The sequence below is a fragment of the Pteropus vampyrus genome, unplaced genomic scaffold (genome assembly GCF_000151845.1).
Source record: "Pteropus vampyrus isolate Shadow unplaced genomic scaffold, Pvam_2.0 Scaffold140, whole genome shotgun sequence".
In the NCBI taxonomy this organism is placed as follows: domain Eukaryota; kingdom Metazoa; phylum Chordata; class Mammalia; order Chiroptera; family Pteropodidae; genus Pteropus; species Pteropus vampyrus.
In genome coordinates, this window is record NW_011888921.1 from 2,933,648 (window position 1) to 2,951,960 (window position 18,313).

Sequence of the window (18,313 nt, forward strand, 5' to 3'; positions counted from 1 at the left end):
ATAACGAGAAGCTCATTTTGGCAACACAACAGTAACGATCAAAAATACTTATAATATATAACAGTACTTACGGCATGTATTGATGGGTTCTAATTCTATTTCTGCCTATTCCTTATGTAAGCTCAATTGTAAAACACTAAATTTAAAGGGAGAAGGAACCTGATAGTCTGAACTTAGTTTACAGAGAACTTTATTTTTTAGATTTACCCTTACTGATGTGGCTATTTACCAGTTTGTTTATAAACACTGTAATTATAGACGACACAGTGCTGCATCTTTTTGGTGGTAGGATAATGATAAATGGTCCATAAAGGCAAATATTAAGAGAGAGAGAGAATTCACAATCCACCACAAAGTGAAAGTAGTTGCTATAAATTGACAACTATCCAAACTTCTAAGTTAAGATATACAATGCAATAGTATATCTTAACAGTCTCTGAACTATTTTGAATTTTCAAATGAAGGAGGCATTCCCAGAAAAGTAACCTTGATAATGTTCTGGTTATTATCATTACATCTCCACAGCTCACTTAAAATGTGATGGTGAACTAAACTTTCAGTTAATTTCCTTTCCCTCTGATAAGTTTGCAACAACTATGAGAGCTATTGTTTTGCCCCAAAGCCTTGTTTTTGGTTTTGCAAAATCTTACTTATCCATTCATTCATTTATTTCAATGAAACATTCTTGAGAATTGACTGTATGTGAGCACTGTTTTAGATGTTGTTTGGGGGAGATGGATGAATTGAACAAGGAAGAATGGGATGTTACTCCTCCCTTTGTAGGGCTCAGAGTTCAATAAGGAAGATAAAATAAATGCCTAAATAATGGAAGTAATGCTTGCTATTAGAAAGAGAAAGATTACACTGAAAAAAGATGGAAGGTTGATCCTCAGAGAAACATTGTTGAATATGGCATCTGACCTGGGCTTTATAGGACTGTCAGGATGTACAATGAGAATGCACATCTCCATGGATTGGCATGAGGGCTAGAAAGACAGAGGTGACAGGCACAGTGCAGGCAGCCTCTACGGAAAAGAGGGAGGTTAAATGTGGTTGATGCAGAGGCAATCAGAAGGCAGATAAGGTTGAAAATATAGTTTAGAACAGGTAGCACAGCACCAATTTCTCATTCTGGTTCTCATGGTCTAAATAGCTACCCCCAAAATATTTTTTTTCTCAAGGTTTCTGGAGGTAAGAGGAAAAAGAAAAAATCTTATTACACTGATTTTAAGTTCTTTTAAAAAACAACTATTTTCAACAGTTTCTTTCCCTAAAAGCACATAGTAAAAAAGATAATTTAAAGAGTATAAACTTTCCACTCCCACTCCATCCTCAAACCCTGTCACTCTCCAGAAGTAACCACTGTCAACAGTTTTCTTTTGTACTCTCCCCAAATAGTCTGTGCAATATATGCACATATACACAATCTCCCTTGTTGCTCACTTCCACCCAATATTGTTTGTTTTTACATAATAATATTCCTGAAAAAATTTTCCACACCAGTATATATAAGTCTATTTTACTCTTTTAAATAGTAGTCTAACATTTTAGTTTATGGAACTATTATGGTTATTGAACCAATTCCCTAATAATAGACTTGGCATTATTTGACTTTGCTTTTACTTGGTTTTTAATTCTTAAAAACAAAAAGTTTAGTTAAATCCTTACCAAGAATTAAATCCAGGGGCTCCTGAAGGCAGTGAGAAATCTTAAATAGCACATGAGCAAAGTTAGGCATAGCTATTATGACAAATAGGAAGCAGTTCAGAAGGTTTATTGGTTTTGCAATATACTTTAGGCATATATTTTACTTGACCCAATCAGGAACATGACCATCCCCGAACTATAATTTGTTACACTTGATACTGCAAAACTTTTCATTACAATGAAGGCGATGGTTCTTGGTGGAACAGTAGACAAATAATTCAGGAATACTGACTGATTTTAAAGGTGATTTAAAAGCTAAAGTATTAACTTGCAAGTACCCATCGATAAGAAAAAAATTATCATAATGTACATTAATAATGCAAGTTTGGTTTCTAAAGAAGTCATCACTAAAAGGAAGTAGTGTTTTAGATCTCATGGGTTCTAGAGTCAAGAAAGCCTGGATGGAACCCTGGCTCCCCGGCTTTCTAAGTAGTTATCAAGCCTCGGTTACTTCATCTATAAAATGGCGTTAATATTCCATAGTGTTGTTGGTGAGAATTAAATGAGACAATATGGCATATATAGTTACTGTTCAGTAAATGTTAATCATTATGTAGTGACTACCAAATTAACATTTTAACAAACTTTTACTATGCAGTGTCACTATGTTCCAGGCACTGATAGTCTGTCTGTCCGTCTGTCTTTCTGTCTGTCTCTCTCTCTCTCTCATTAACTTCTCATATGGAACAGGCCTATGGGATTGATACTAATTAATAAAAGTCTTCTTGTATGCCATTTTTCAAAGTGTGCTTTTAGATACTTATCTTTTTTATTCTCACGCACTATCCAAATGACATAGGAAAATGGAAAACAAGACCCCAAAATGTCTGAGATTATAATCAACCAAAATAAAATTTAAGCTATTATTTATACAGATGGTAATGTTGTTTCACAGCTGTCAATTCAAACAGATTATTCACAAACTCAGTGTTTACAATAAACTATGATATCTCTTTGAGTTCCCAGAAGTGTAATGAATTACATTTTCCTTTTTCATGGTTCTAAACTTAAAGGCTAAATTTTTAAAATAATAATAATAATACATGCTAAGAAATTATGGAAAAATATAAAGCATTTATTGCTTTATCAGATTCTGTATGGTGTAATAAACTTCTCATTTTCCTGACACTATGAGAAGATGATATATTCGAAAGAGATTCATTTTCTATTAAATGTATGCCTTTTATAGAAATCTTTAGAAAATTAACTTTACTGTTTTGGGCTGGGGTGAGGGAGATAGTAATGTAAAATAAAAAACAAACAAACAAACAAAAGAAAAACCAATCATTCTTCCATGCCAATATTTGCTTCCATGCCAATCCCTACTTTTACTATGATGGAGTTATAGGAAAACTGTTAAAAGTTTAGTGATAGAAGAGGAAGTTACAGTGGAAGAAGATTTCTTTAGCATCCATTGCTTTTTCCTTGGATCCTCACTCTTAGGAAAACTCAATTCAATAGGTACATTTTACCCTGAGGTATTGTGCCTCAGCACATTCCTGAATTGCTGCTTCAGGATACAGCCCCATTTCAGTTCCAACAGAGAATACATACTTTCAGGACAACTGTAAACTGAGATTCCCCATTACCATACTTCCTGTTCCTCTGATGGAATTATAAGGCTTCAGAATTCAGGGAAACACAGAACCAAACAGCACTCTTACAATAGAGCAGATTCATTGAATCTAATTGAATCAGATGTGTGTTAAACAGGGAGGACAGTCATTATGGTTAGGTCAAAAAAATAAGCCCCAAACTCATCCAAGAAAAAGAAATTGCCCCAGAAAGTTTCCAGATGACCCCAGTGAAGAGCCCGAACCAGCCTCAGTGAGACATAGAGGAGCCTTCCCAGCTGCTTTTCTAAAGAAGCCTGGACAGGCTTGGACTCTTTTTTCCATGTTGGCCAATATGAGTCTGGAACAGGGCCCTGTAACCAAATGAAATATCTTGATACTGCCAATTGCTTCTTGGCTTTGAGCAGCTGTAGGAGCAGCTGGTTTTATAACACACGGAGTGAGTTCTTTTTCTGAGATAGGGAAGTTCTCCATTTTATAAAAAACTTAGAAGTTTGGGTCTTTATACAACTACTTTCATGAGCTTTAACCTGAAGAGCTGATGTGTTGTGCTTCCTATTCATGTATCTTGCAAATACCAAAATGATCTATAAGTTTTATCTAAGGGAAATCTTCCTACAACTATAAAAGTCAAATTTATCCAAATCTTCACTTTGAATCGGATATGGAAGTCATGAGATAAGAGATCAATTATCCCTGAACCAGTATAATTAATTCTAGGAAACGTAGATTGAATATAAGAATTTCCTCCCGCTCCCTCCTGGTATCCCAGTAGAGGGATATTTTTTTTTAAAGGCATAAAACTGCTAGGACAGTAAGAACATGAGAGGAGATGACAATAACGAAATTTCAGAAGCTGGAGAGTAGCAGAACTGAATCTTAAACTGGCAGTAGAGAAAGCCAACACCAATCCAATTTATGCCACAGAATTCCCAAAAGGCCCTGGTGGCATTACTGGAAGTAAGGAACAATGGAAGGGATGAACTAAAATAAAGAGGATCTGTGGAACTTCCTTCAAGAAATAGCTAGATTCTCCAGACCAGGCACCTACTCAGTAAAGCTGAGTGATTGGTCCTCTCTCATCCTGGCAAAAGGTGCATGTCCGAAGATACATTCTCTGGAAAGCAGAAAATATAAGTCCTCTGGGTGAGGCATTCAGCACAACTTGCAGGAGAGAGGGTACTATAATGAAAACTGGGATTAGGTGAACACATGGCACTCTGAGATATTCACCCAACCTTTTCCCGCCCCCTTAGTTTACAGAAAGATGGCAGCAATGCCCAGACCCTCCAGGCAGGTGATTGGAAGATCTCTGGGTAATCTGATCAGCCAAAGAGAAACTGACATTGGTGGATCCCCACGTAAAAGTCTATTAACAGCACTTCAAGTGAAGCTATTACCAAGCCCTACTCATGTGTATCAGGCTAAAATTAACTTTTCTGGAATATAGCAGTCAAAGAAAGGCTACCTGATATTGAAGGAAAGATTCTAAAATTACAGTCCAAAACAAACCAAAAAAGTCTATTTGACCACAGGGAAACAATCAGCAGAATTCAGATTGTTGGAAAAAAAGAGAGAGAAATGGGGGGAATCTATAGATTAAAAGAGGCTTAAAACACATATCAAACAATTGTATTATATAGACCTTATTTGAGTACTGATTTGAACTATCCAATTGTTTTCTAAAATATGAGATAATCAGAACATTTTAAATATTGGTTAGATATTTGATATTAAGGAACCGTTAATTTTTTAGGTATGACATATTATAGTTATGTTTTAACAGTCCTTATATTTTAAAGAAATATACTAAAATATTTATGTGTGAAATTACGTGATAGCTGGGATTTGCTTTAAGATAGTCTGGGTGAGAAGGCTGAAGCATGCCCACGGGAGAAAAGGAACAGAGAATCTTTTATACTATTATCTTTCCACAACAGAGAAAAATTATCATTAGAATCCTCACAGAAGACAATGAAATTATAAAACAGAAAAAATGTATATTATAAAAAAAATTCAAAGAATTTTTAAAATCTCCTATAAATAAAAAATAATAATGGAATTGAAACATTCAGCAAAGAGCTGAGAAAAAAATTGAGGACATATCCCAGAAAGTACAGTAAAAAAATTTTAAATGAAAATAAAGAAAAGAACAAAAAATTAGTGGACTAGTCTAGAAGGCCCAAAATCTTGGTAACAGTTCCAGAAAGAGAGGAAAGAGAATAAGGAGAAAGGAATTCTTCAAAACAATAACGTAAGGAAATGTCCCCAAACTGAAGACCATGAATTTTTAAAAGAAAAGAATGTACCAATTGCCTGACATGATGGATGAAACAGGCATACATCAAGACACATCACCGTGAAAATGCAGACCATTGGGAACAAAGAGATTTGACAAGTTTCCAGAAAAAGCAAAACAAAAAACAAAACTCATGGCTTTGTATGAAAGATCAGAAGTCAGAAGCATATAGGACTTCACGAGAGAAAAAAAACTAGAAAGCAATGGAGCAATACCTTCAAAATTCTGAAGGAAAATTATTGCCAGTATGGAGTTTTTATATCCAGCCAAACTACCAATCAAAAGTAAAGGTAGAATGAAAACATTTTTCAGACATGAAGGCCTCAAAAATTTTATTTCTATTCATTCTTTCTCAACAACAAAAACAAGGAAGTAAATACAGAAAGAGAAATTAATGGAATAGAGGAAACAAGGGATCTAGTAGAGAAGAGAAGTGAAAGGAATTTCCAGAATGCTGACAAAGAGAGATTTCAAAATAAAAGCCTACTCTCTCTGCCTCAGTTTCCTTATCTGTGAAACAAGGAACTAACAATGGTACCTATGTCATAGACTTGTAAGAACCCATCACAAACACTTAAGAGTAGTACCTACTAGCACAAAGTAAGAGCTACAAAAGTTATCATTATCAAAGAATTGACTCTTTACTCTACGTTAACATAACGTAGGAAGGAAGGAAGGAAGGAAGGAAGGAAGGAAGGAAGGAAGGAAGGAAGGAAGGAAGAACACATTTCTGAACTGAATATATTTCCAGCTTTGGAATGACTAAAAATAGTCACAGAACCATAGGGTTTTGGAGGCTGGCAAGGTTCTGAGATTTTTTTTTTCTAGTGCAGTTTCCTTGTTTTAAAGAGTAGATTGAAGTGCAGAGTGGCTAAGTGACTTGCTTACAACTACACAGGCATTTAGTGGAGGAATTGGGACTAGCAGTCAGGTGTTGCAGGTCAGTGCACCGAAATTCAGAAATACAACTACACAATCTGTCCTCAGAGGGTCAGAATTTCACACGTACAAAAAAAATCACAATAGAAATATTTTGTCCAACTCTGTCATTTTATCCTAAAACCTGGCACTTGGCTCAAGATATACATAAGCAGAAAGGCCACACAGAAAGATCTACTCAGCACCATAAAGCTATAGTTGGGTTTACTGAGTTAGGTTGACAATAAGGAAAAAAAGTATTGTATTCACTGTCCTACACAGAGTTGTTTTAATTCTAGGAAGGACACTTCTAATGGGTTTATACGCAAAAGTGACAATATTAATCCCTAGTGCTGTGGGACCAATATGGCATAGCATGGATGGGCATTTCTGATCTCTGAGTAATGAGATAGGATGCAATGGAAGTCCACCACAGTTTTCTAAATCTTTCTAAAGGAGTACACACCATTTTTAGGGTTAGTATTTTGGTCACTGCTTCCAAGGAAATGATGCTGCCACCAAGATGACGTGGAAGTGAGGACTACTGAGCAAGGAAGGCCAGGGAAGGAAGTGGCTGCAGCAAGGGGTGAAGGCAAGTGCCTGGGAGAAGAAAATGTCCTCCTTGTCTTATCAGGCAAAGCACCACTGATACTACTCTGAGGTCTAAGAGGGGGAGAATTTTCCTGAGATAAATTCTATGATCTGTCTTCATCTTGTTCCAACTGAAAATATACCCTTTGTACACGGCAGAAAGTCCCATTCATGACAGTTTGAAATGAACTTATTTCAAAAGAAAACTGCCCGTTTTCATTTTACTGAATCTCAGAGGAAAAGTACATGTTAATTTCTCATCTTTAAAACATTGGAAACGTCTATGCTTCTTGAATATTTATCACAAACAAATTTGTAATTACTTTTTTGGATATAGTACATGTTCCATATCAATCCAAATACCACAGTGGTGACTGGTTGGATTAAAAACCTCTTAATATTTTGACCATTAAGATTTAAAATGACAGGTAAAGAGTTCAAAAATATATTTAAAAATTCTATTTTCAAATCCTTTAGTCCTTTTTAAAAAATACTTATTTTGCTATTTTTGATTAATGAAAAGACTTTATCCTTCCACGTTCTTATAAACTTTAGGTGCACCTTGGGAAATCATTCAAACAAAATACATAAAAGTATGTACTGGAACTTAGCCAAGTTAATAAAAACATAAAAAGAAATAAAAACTATCTAGAAATATTTTCAGTTTCTTCTGTTTATGAACAGAAACATACAGAAAATACTGTTTTAAAACGGAAAGTACTGCAGTGTTAACACTCACAGAAAAAGTAGGATTCCGGTGTTGGCCAGGGCAAAGGCGAGTCCCAAAATCCCACTTCCCATAATGGCGTTGCTTAGGTTAAAAACAGACATGCCTAAGGAGGTTGTTCCTGGAATCTGAACAAAGAGACAAACATTCACACTAAGCAACAGTCTTAAGTAAGTTCATCCCTCCAAAGCACTATTAGAAACAAACACAGAATTAAATTCTAGAAATCCTTCCTCAGCAGTCCAATTTTTGTTTGTTTGTTTTTTTGTTTTGTTTTGTTTTGTTTTTTGTTAATGGGTTTCCTGCGAAAATATTTAGGATCTGAGGAATATCCTAGTGAGTACAGGTAGCTATGCCTTTGGTACCATGCAACATGAATTAAAAACATCTGTCCCAATTTATGTGATAAAAAAAAAGCATACTTATAATGACACTTACATATTCATCACATTTCTTTTTTTCCAAATGGCTGTTTGTGAGACTTCTTCTACTTTCACGATCAGAAATAAACTTGCTGTAAAAACACATATAATACATTTAACTTCATGGTAATAATTTGAAGCTTAACGTTATATCCAAGTGATTTATTACTTACCAAAACATATCATATATGAAAGTCATCAATCTAATTTCAAATCATTTTAATACTAATAAATTAAAACACTATAAGCAATGTAAGTTAACTTTTATATAGATTTTTCTCCGACTGAAAATTAGATAATGTCAAGAATACTATAAAGTTGGCATTTAAAAGAATACCAGAGACAGGATTCCTTCTCAGCTCACATTCCTGGAGTACAGAGTTATTAAATAGGAATTCCCTCTCCCCTGCAAAAAAGGAAACAATCCTTTCTCCATCAAATATTCCTTTAGCCCCTGCTATGTGCAAGTCATTAGAATAGGTGATAAGGGAGACATGAGGGTATGTAATAGGAGATGTAGACATTAGGCGATAGAAGTTCAGACCAGGAAATTATGGTGGGGGAAGGCAGAAGGCATTAGTCTATGTTTAGGGGCAGAGCTAGGGCTTTATGAAAGGGCTTAAGAACTTGAGTTTGAATCTTCACTAGCTGTGAGGGCCTGGGCACGCCACCTCAGTTGCCTCATCTATGAAACAGGAGTAGCACTATTACGTTATCTCATGGTGTGATTGGGAGAATCAAATGAGAGAGCACGTATAGAACATCAGTCCAGCTTCAGGCACAGAGTAAGAGCAACGGATGTTACTCATTCCTCTTCATGGGGTAAGTGGGACCTAAGTTGTAATGGGAAAGATTCATAGAGGCTGAGTGGAGAAAACTATACACATATATAGAAGTAGGAATTCAGAACGCTCTAAGAACCATATTTACAATTAATAGCAGAACTTTATGGCTTAAATGTCAAATTTTTTAAAAAATTCACCATTTAAAAAAAGTGCTATTTTCAAAGAAAATTTCACTCATAGGCAAATAGCTGCATATATTAGTAAAATAGGTACACTTTTTAGCTCTTCTGGAAATTTAATTATCTGGTCTTAGTAAAAACCAATCACAGTAAATATTTCACTAATAAATGTAAAGCCATGTGAGCTGAACTATTTTAAAGCATATCTTTAAATTGTATATTATATTTTCATATAATTTTTTGAATGATGCCATATTTCACCATAAAACATTTTTAATAAAAAATACACATCATCAGTGTTGGTTTTGTCTATCTTTTTCATCCTTAAGCAAAGGAATCTGGCTTCTCCTTGGCATTACTTCTTCAAGTTTGCATTATTTTGCCAGGATAAACCAAAGACAGACAATATACATACTATGAACTTCCTCTGAGTTCATCACCTGGTATAAGCAGCACAATCTGCAGTTTATTTCCCTCAGCATCTGCCACTGCCTCGGACCTGGGCAGTTACTGAGAGAGATCAAAAAGAAGGTGAAGAAAACTCTGATCTCCTGAAATGCGGGAGCTAACACTCCAGCTGAGGAGAGTCCCAGCTAACACCAGAAAAGGAATGTCAGGCTGTGCAAAATTGAGATGAGATAAGGAATCCAGAGAAGGAAAAACCACTGTTGGATGGGATTAGCCAGAGGAAACTTAAAGGCAGAGGCCTGAGAAATAGTATTTCAGATTCTTAGCAAAAGAATGACATAATGAAAGCAATATCTTTGGAGACCAATCTGGCAGTTGTATAGCATTTGGCCTTTCTTTTGCCCTTAACACTTTAAATCTTTGCATAGAATTGAGGTTTATACATCTGGCTGGAGAGGGGCAAGGAAAAGCAACCTTTCTTTTCACACAGGCAGCCTAAGGAAATGTGGGTGCTGGACTTTCCAAAATGAAAGTGATTTCCAAAATAAAATCGCCATTAAATAAAAGATGGCATTTAATCAAGCCAATTTTAGTAACCACCTCAAGACTATCAAATCTTTATCCAGAAGGTCCCCATTTGCCTTTCTTGTGGAGGCACTTGTTTTCCAAAGAAAATTTCTATTATTTTTTAAATAAGGGAAAAGCCTCAACATTTTCAAACTGAACAAAACAGAAACAAACCGCCTGTGGCAGATTTAAGTTCCTGGCCTGGCCACACTCCCCAGAATTGGTGGCAGAGGACTGGTGGCAGAGAAGAAAAGAATATAGGCACCATGACACAAGAGGCATTCAGTAGAGTCAAACATTGTGCAACAGAAAGGGAAGAAAAATAAAGCCCCTGCATGACTGCCAGCTCTTTCCTGCTGAACTACTGTAGGACGAGAATGATGAAACTGACTTACAGAGCTGTTGGAATGAGTAACCATTAAAACACATTGTGTGTGAGGTGCCTTCCTGATTCTGCCTCTTCTGGTCTACTTTCTGCAGTAAGAATTAATAGGCTTTCTCAAAAATCTTCACTGTCCCCCGCCAACATTAAAAAAGTTTCAAGTACAAATTCCTCACCCTGCAAATTCCAGATACTGCTGAATTTGATTTATCTCAATGTCCCAATCTCAGCTCTCTCTGCTCTTCAAAATGATCTTCCCAAGATGGAGTGAGGACTGAGACCAAGATCAAAGCATTCTGAGAGTAGAGACTGAAAAACAAGGCAGCAGTGGGAATCCACTTTCCACTCGGGAGACCCTCCATCCTCCTCTCACTGATGCCTTCTTGCCAGCTCAAAGGCTTCATCTTCCATGATATTCTGGTTTGAATTGAATTTTCTGACTCTGACCAACTTAACTACTTTTTCTACAGCACATTCTGGGCTACTGAACTCATCTTGTATCCAGAGTGGTTGTATAGTGCTCTCAGTCTCTCAGCTCCTTCTTCAGTGTAACTGCCCATGCATCATTAACTCAGAGGAACCCTCCATACGCCAAATATGGATCTTCTATTTAGGATTTAAGGAGTAGCTTAGGCTGTAGGGAAATCTAGCTCAGTAAGAATGAAGTACTTGAAGAAACCCTCTTTATTCTCTTTATGATGTTTCAATATTTTCTTCTCTTTAATCTTTAAATCTTTGCTTTGTATTTCTGTAAACTTTTTTTAACCAAAACAAAACCAACCTTTTTGTAATGGAAAAGTTCATTTAAAATAACCAGGTCAAGCAGCTTATCACAAGTTTCTGTTATCTTACCATTTAAAAAAATGCCATTGTGTGTTACAAAGCACTGACCTTTGGCAAAAGAATTGAGTTAAAATTAATCTTTATTGACTTAAAAATAGGCTATGGGAAAGGTATCTTTGACATGTAGTCTGGGTATGATAAAAGTATTATTGAAAAAAGAGTTTTCATTGGGTAGATCTGTACCCATAAAGCAGAATTCAATCAACTATTAAGTAGCCAACTGTTCTGAGAACAAAACCAAACAAAAACCTACAGTGGCTGTCATGGTGACCTTCAATAGACAAAGCTTTAAAAAGGATGTAGGCGTTATGTTGAGGTAGTGTGAAGGGAGGTGAGCAATATAGAGCAGTTATTTAAAACCAAAGTAAGTCAACGACAACAATCTAACAAAGATGAGCTGTACAATAGGATGATAATCTTCCTATATTAATCTCTACCAATCAGGTTCTTACTAGATTATAGTGTTTCATTTGAGGATTCATAACAAAAAAAAAGATGCATAGTTGAACTTAAATGACCCTTTCTAGTTCTTTCCCTGAAATTCTAACATTCCATAAAAAAAAGAAAAAAGAATAGAAAGAAGGAAGTAACAAGGAGAGTATAAAACATGAAAGAATTAAAGGCATTTAAAGGGAAGACTGAAAGGTAAGCAAAGCCTTACTTGGTGAATAAACTCTACTGAAAATAAAAGAAAACAGACTTCAATTTTAACAGGAGCGATTAAAGTACAGAAAGAATCTTCTGACATAAAAACTGAACAGAGGATGAAGTGATGGAATCGTCTTCCTCCTCTAGGTTTAGAAAAGAGAAGAAGAAAAGGGATAACTTTTTAAGAGTCCTCCCAAGTGATACAAATTTAATACATGAACACTGAAAGATATACAGGGACCAAATAAAAAAGGCTGATGAAGGGTATAGTGACAAGAGTTGCCCCAAATTCTTTTTTAAAAATCTTAATGAGGGATTCTCAAATTTTGTTAGATGCTTCCTGGGTCACAACAACAAAAACTATACATAGAGATGAGAATGGTAAATAAATATTAAAATATGTGAATATTTGCCTAGATAAAGCTAGGATAATCTACTAATATTGCAACAACTTTAAGGTAACAATAATCAGCAAGCATCCAAAACCTAAAGCAATATTATTATTCTTTGGAGTGGAGAAGAGAGAAGTGCTTGCCAAAGAAAGAGGGTGCAGTTTTATTGATAAAGACTTTCCTCATACTAAAAGGCTTACTATTGCCAGACACTGTGCCATGTATTTTAATCTGGATCTTACCTTTTTTTTTTTTTCACAATAAATACATGTGGTTGGTACTATTATTAGCTCCATTTTAGAGAAATTAAGTAACTTGAACAAAGTATCATTACTAATAACTAAACTGTTGAGTCAGGATTTGAACCTAAGCTGGCTGACTACAGAACCTAAATTCTTAACCTATGAACAGTATGACATTCAATATTCTCCAACACTCCCATGAGGAAAGGTATTATTACTATCCCTGTCTTACAGGGATGGAACTGAGGCTCAAAGCACAAGATCACACAAGACCTATAGAGCCAGATTCAATGCAAGTCTAAATCCAAACCATGCACTCAACTGCCCTCTCTCTCTTCTTTCTTTTCTTCTCTCACTTTCTCACTTCTCTCTCTCTCTCTCTCTCCCTCTCTCTCTCTCTCTCTCTCTCTCTCTGTCTGTCTGATTTAACAAATACTTTGTAATGTCCATCCTGGACCAGGCATTATTATCCTATCATTTCGAGGTATACGAGATATAAAGATGATTAAGGTGGTTCCTTCTCTCAAGAAGCTTACATCTAGAGGAAGAGTCTAGAGCTTGCTACTCAAAATGTTGTCCGTGGACCAACAGTATGGGCATTATCTGGGTACTTGCTAGAAACTAGAACCTCAGGCCCCATCCCAGACCTACTAATCAGAATCTGCAATTTAAAAAGGTTTTCAGATGTTTCACATTCATATTAAAATGTCAGCAGTACTGGTCTAGTGGACATTTCGAAAGGTTTTGCTGTTCCAGGTATACATTTCTATGACTATAATCCAAAAATTAGGGCATGAAATAAAACAATTGAACTGGAATGAGAGCAGGTGTTATAATGTCCAAATGGCTCTACTCTATTTTTAACTAATCTTAAAAAATGATTCTTATTGTAGCCTAGCAGGGAGTTTCCAGGCAAAGCTATCAACTAGATGCCAGGTAATCAGAGATCAACATTTGTTTTTAACATTTCCTCTAGCTTTCTAGAAAGAGACACCATTATGTAGAATTTCACTGTTTTGGGAGATGGTTTTCTTAGATGCGTGAAATTGGTCCTACCTTCCTCTCACCAAAGTGAAAAAGCTGCAAAAAGAATGAGAAGTATTTAGGTGTAGCTTTTGCAGGAATCATGGTAGGGGTCTTTTTTTGATTTTTATTTACCTTTTTTGCTTCATGCCATAATATGTTGTTTTTCATTTTAATTGTCCCAGAGCCATAAATGAAGCAAAATTCATTAACTGAGTCAGTGAAAGAGGCGGGGGCTAAAATAAACTAAGAAATAAATGCATCACGTTGCATTTGCAACAGTGGAACCAAATTCTGCAAAACAAGTGGTCAACACCCAACAGCAATCCCGCTGTACCACCTCATTGCCTTAGTCATAGCCTAGGGGGAAATGAGCTCACTGGGCAAGGTGCCCAAGTGCCCGAGTCGGGGGCTAGAATGGGTGCTTCCACCTACTGCAAGTAGTAATCTCCTCAAAAACTTGATATTTTTAGCAAGAAAGACTTTTTAAGATCAAGTTCAGATTCTAAACTGGATACTATAAATGACTCTTATTTTAAGGTCCTCAAGGTCTGCATTGCTTTGGGAATGAAGCTTCATTATAAAACCAAAGTGTCCTACTTATGAAATGGTTGGAATCTTATGCACTGTTAAGTGGAAGTCAGCAGTGACTTCAGAACACTCCAGGAGTTCAGAGCATAAATTAGCACTGGTAGAGCTTAACAAAACTAGTAAAGGACTGTCTTTTTTCACTAATGCCTGAGCATTATAATCAGAGGCAGCAGGATAGAGTAGAAAGACAAGGATTTTGGACAGACCTGTGTATACCCTCGGGCAAGTTATTTTATTTCTCTGAGATTCAGCTTTATTTCTCTGAGTTTCCTTATTTATAAACTAAATTTAAAACTTTTCCTTATTTGCAAAAGAATACTTTTCACGATACTGTTAGGATAAATGGCAATATATGTAAAAACAGCTGGCAGTCAAAAAAATGGTCGTTATTATTAACAATTACTCGGAAAATGTGTCAGCAGTAAACTTGAGTCCAACGATAAGAAACATCACAACACAGTAAATGATACTTGGATGATAACAAGGAAGTGTCTGGGTTGGAGACTTAACCTCTAAAAACATTTAAGGAAGAGAAAAAGAGGAGAGACAGGGCTGAAACTTCTGAGTATATGTAAATGATGGAAGCAAAGTCCTCCGTTGAACTTTCAATTATGTATACACTATATATCACGATGTAGACAGGACTATCAGAAATGCTTTCTACGAAGATGCTTGCTTAGGTGACATAATGTTTTCATCTTCCTCCACACCAGTTTTCTTTTGACACCCCACATGAAAAAGTGTAGCATCACTGGTGTTCTAATAAGTAGTCCTATGTACTCCACGCTCTACTCCTAGCCTCTTAGAAGGCCTCATGCTTCAAACAACCTGTACCACTAACTCCCAAGCTAGAGAGCATCCTGCTAAGGAATCCACACAAGCTGGCTATAAAACCAGTAGGCCAGAGAATGCCCCAAATCATTTAAAAAAATAATAATAAAGACATTTGGCTCTACTCTGGAAACTTAAGAAACAGAACCCAAGAGTTGGAAGGGACATGCTGAGGCCAAGAGCCTCTTAGGCCAGCACTCTTTCCCATCTGCCTCTATCTCCTCACACTCGTAGTATCTTTAATTTTCTTTCTGTTTCATGTACTATTTCTCTACTATAGTTTCTCATAGAGCCATTTGGGCTCAACTACTGTTTCTATTATTTAAAATCCATTTTACAAATAATGCTTGTCATGATGTATTTGTAGTTGTAACATTGGAATATTGGTAAATGCAACTTTGACCATTTCTTGATTAAAATGTGGGCCAGGTCAAATGACTGTAGTACACATTTAGATATGGGATGGAATAAAATTCCGATAGTCTGTGTAATCCCAAAACACACAGCTTTTCAAAAGTTAGAGCTGGGTGGGGTCCAATGTCTTTATACATTTTTACTAGACTCAATTGAAAGATTTGAAAGGATGAATAAATTACTTTCCTATTTGCTTCATCTGCTATTGCAGCCTATGCCCAACAGATGTCACATAAGAAATTCAAATTACACCTTCAAATGGAGCATAACTTTAGTAATGAATAATTCAAGAGAATAACTGAAGATCAGAATAATATTTTAGAGACATTTCTTTTATTGGATAGAAAGCGTTAGTGGAAAAATACTCACCTATTTATTTGACCATTTTCTACTTCAGTGAAATCATTGGAATCATTGCTGACGTTATCATCTTCAGGCACTGTCATGTTTTGCAACTCAGTTAATTCGAGTCCACTTTTGAAATGCATCATGTTTAGAAAGTACCTGTAGTCAAAAACTTTATCCAAATTCTCCTGTTCTGAATGTATTTACAAGTAGATAGCAGCAAAAATATAAGCTTGACACCCCTAAAATACAATAGAATGAAAAACAGTTAAACATATGAATATCACCACTGATTAAAAAGAAACTATTATAAATGCCCAACAAGAAGGGAATAGTTATGTAGGTAGGGTATATACATCCATATAAGAGAATGTATATGAAAACAAAAAAATAATGTTTTAAAATAATATTTATTGACAAAGGTAAAGCTAACTTTAGAAAGATTACATAAAAGTATTATACATAAAAATAGCAATTTCTCCACACTCTCTATCCCCATTATCCTGCATTATTTTCTCCATTAGCACTTATCACTATGACATACTTTATATTTACTTATTTATTTTTTATTGTCTGTATCCTTTCCCCTCATTAGAATGTAAGTTCCATTAGGGCAGGGACTTTGTTTTATTCACTGTCATATCCTACACTCCTAATGCAATGTCTGGGATACAGTAGGTACTTAATAAATATCAACTGAATACAAAAATAAAAAAAAACACTTAGAAGTAAACAAATAGTTGATTTACTGATAATGCAACTTTTACATTTCGCTACTCAATATATTAAAAGCAACCTTTGTACATCAAGTTATAGCGGCTCTAAATTTCCCTCCATTTTTAACTATAAAATGAGTCATGTCCCATAATCTTTATGCTCACATTTATAGGAATACCATGTCAGTTGCAGGCAATACAGATATGAAAGCGATTCCATTATTTTAATTCTTCAGACCACAGGGCGCACACATATAGCTGGGTACACACTGCAGAGCCACAAAAGCACCTCTGACTTAGCAATCCCAGTTTAATAAAAATGCAAATCCTCAATAAATGGCATCATGAGGGATCAACTACCCAACCCAGAGGTCAAGTAGCAGGGAACAAATCTGTGTTTTGAAATTTAGTGAATAGTTTATCCATCAACTGCAAGAGATTAAATCAATCTCTTCAATGAAATTACTCTATGTCAGGGAATTAGGGAATTAAAAATTCATACTCAAGGAGATTTAGGTTAATCCACCTGAAACTATATTTCCTCATCAGAAACAAAAGATTTGCAGAGTTCACATTTTCCCCCATGTGAATGACTGCTATTTAAGTTTCTAAGGGGTCACCAATAGTATGAAAAGAAGAAGAAGAGTTTTCAGACACACAACATCCCAAATCTAAAAGCAGGTAGCAAGAGAGAGAAAGGCAATTTCAAAAGCCAGGCCTCTATATGTGCAGGAGCTTCACTGATAGAATCTCAGTGAGGTGATGGGGACCATGGAATGAAGCAGAATGTCAATGAGATTTTTTTTTTTTTTACCTCCATTAGTAATTGGATGACATTTAGATATTTTACCTGATACTGAATTCTATGAGATGACTGTAATCTAGTTAAGAGTCAAAACATCAATATGTCCATCTAAGTATCCTAGTATATCCTAAGAAGTATTTTGCTAATTGATATTTTCAGGACCCAAAGAAAGTACCCTATAATGTACATTTTCCAGAATTTTCTTCTCCCCACAGATAGGCCACACACTATTTTTGTTTATTCATAAAGTCCCCTGCCTAGAACGAAACTTCCCTGGTTAAAGGATCCTTTACGATTTCCACAACATAAATACTCTCTACTACCTCAGGTTCCAGGAGCTTCCCCCTTCTTGCAGGGCAGGGCCTCTTCTGGAAAGCAGGAAGCCGGGACAGAGAGATGTGAGCTCCGCGAACTCCTGGTATAAAGCCAGCCTGGCAGCTTGTGGCTGCTTCATGTAGCCAGGACGGTAGTACTAGAGACAGGGCCATTTCTAATTGCTTTTAAAACCTTCATACAGCAGAGGTGTATACAGCCTGTCTTTTATTTGCAAAAGTTGAAATGCGTTAAAAAGGTTGAACCCCACCCTCACTCTTTGACCCCATTTGATGAAACCTGCTCAGATGGAGTAGGCTGGGTAATTTCTAAGCATCTTGCCACACTGGCTCTCTCCTGTATGGCTCCCTCAGAGGCTACTGAATTGATACTCCAGTGCTGGTAGAAAGCTAATTTAGTAGATGATGTTTCCAATATGGGTTAAAGAGTCTTTCCTCTCTATAAACTGGTAGGAAATAGGGCACTAGACAAAAGCGTTCTGAGGAGAGAAAAGGTTGACTAACAATAGCTCTGGAGTCCACTGTTTGAATTTAAACTTTCATATCAATATATATGTATGTACACACACACA

At 36.0% G+C, this 18,313-nt stretch overlaps 1 protein-coding gene across 11 annotated transcripts in view; it reads right to left on the minus strand.

Annotated features, from left to right (window-relative positions):
• SLC38A1 (solute carrier family 38 member 1) overlaps positions 1 to 18,313 on the minus strand; it is a 55,966-nt gene that overhangs the window by 23,850 nt on the left and 13,803 nt on the right. For 7 of the 11 annotated variants that reach the window (XM_011368189.2, XM_023535473.1, XM_023535470.1 and 4 more), the window contains 3 exons: positions 15,913 to 16,130; positions 8,255 to 8,330; positions 7,829 to 7,944 (listed from right to left, as the gene is read on the minus strand). In XM_011368189.2, the coding sequence (XP_011366491.1) occupies positions 7,829 to 7,944; positions 8,255 to 8,330; positions 15,913 to 16,034 (314 nt within the window). In that variant the 5' untranslated portion in view covers positions 16,035 to 16,130. The remainder of the gene's footprint in view (positions 1 to 7,828; positions 7,945 to 8,254; positions 8,331 to 15,912; positions 16,131 to 18,313) is intronic. The other 4 variants (XM_023535475.1, XM_023535476.1, XM_011368190.2 and 1 more) reach the window with 1 other exon arrangement.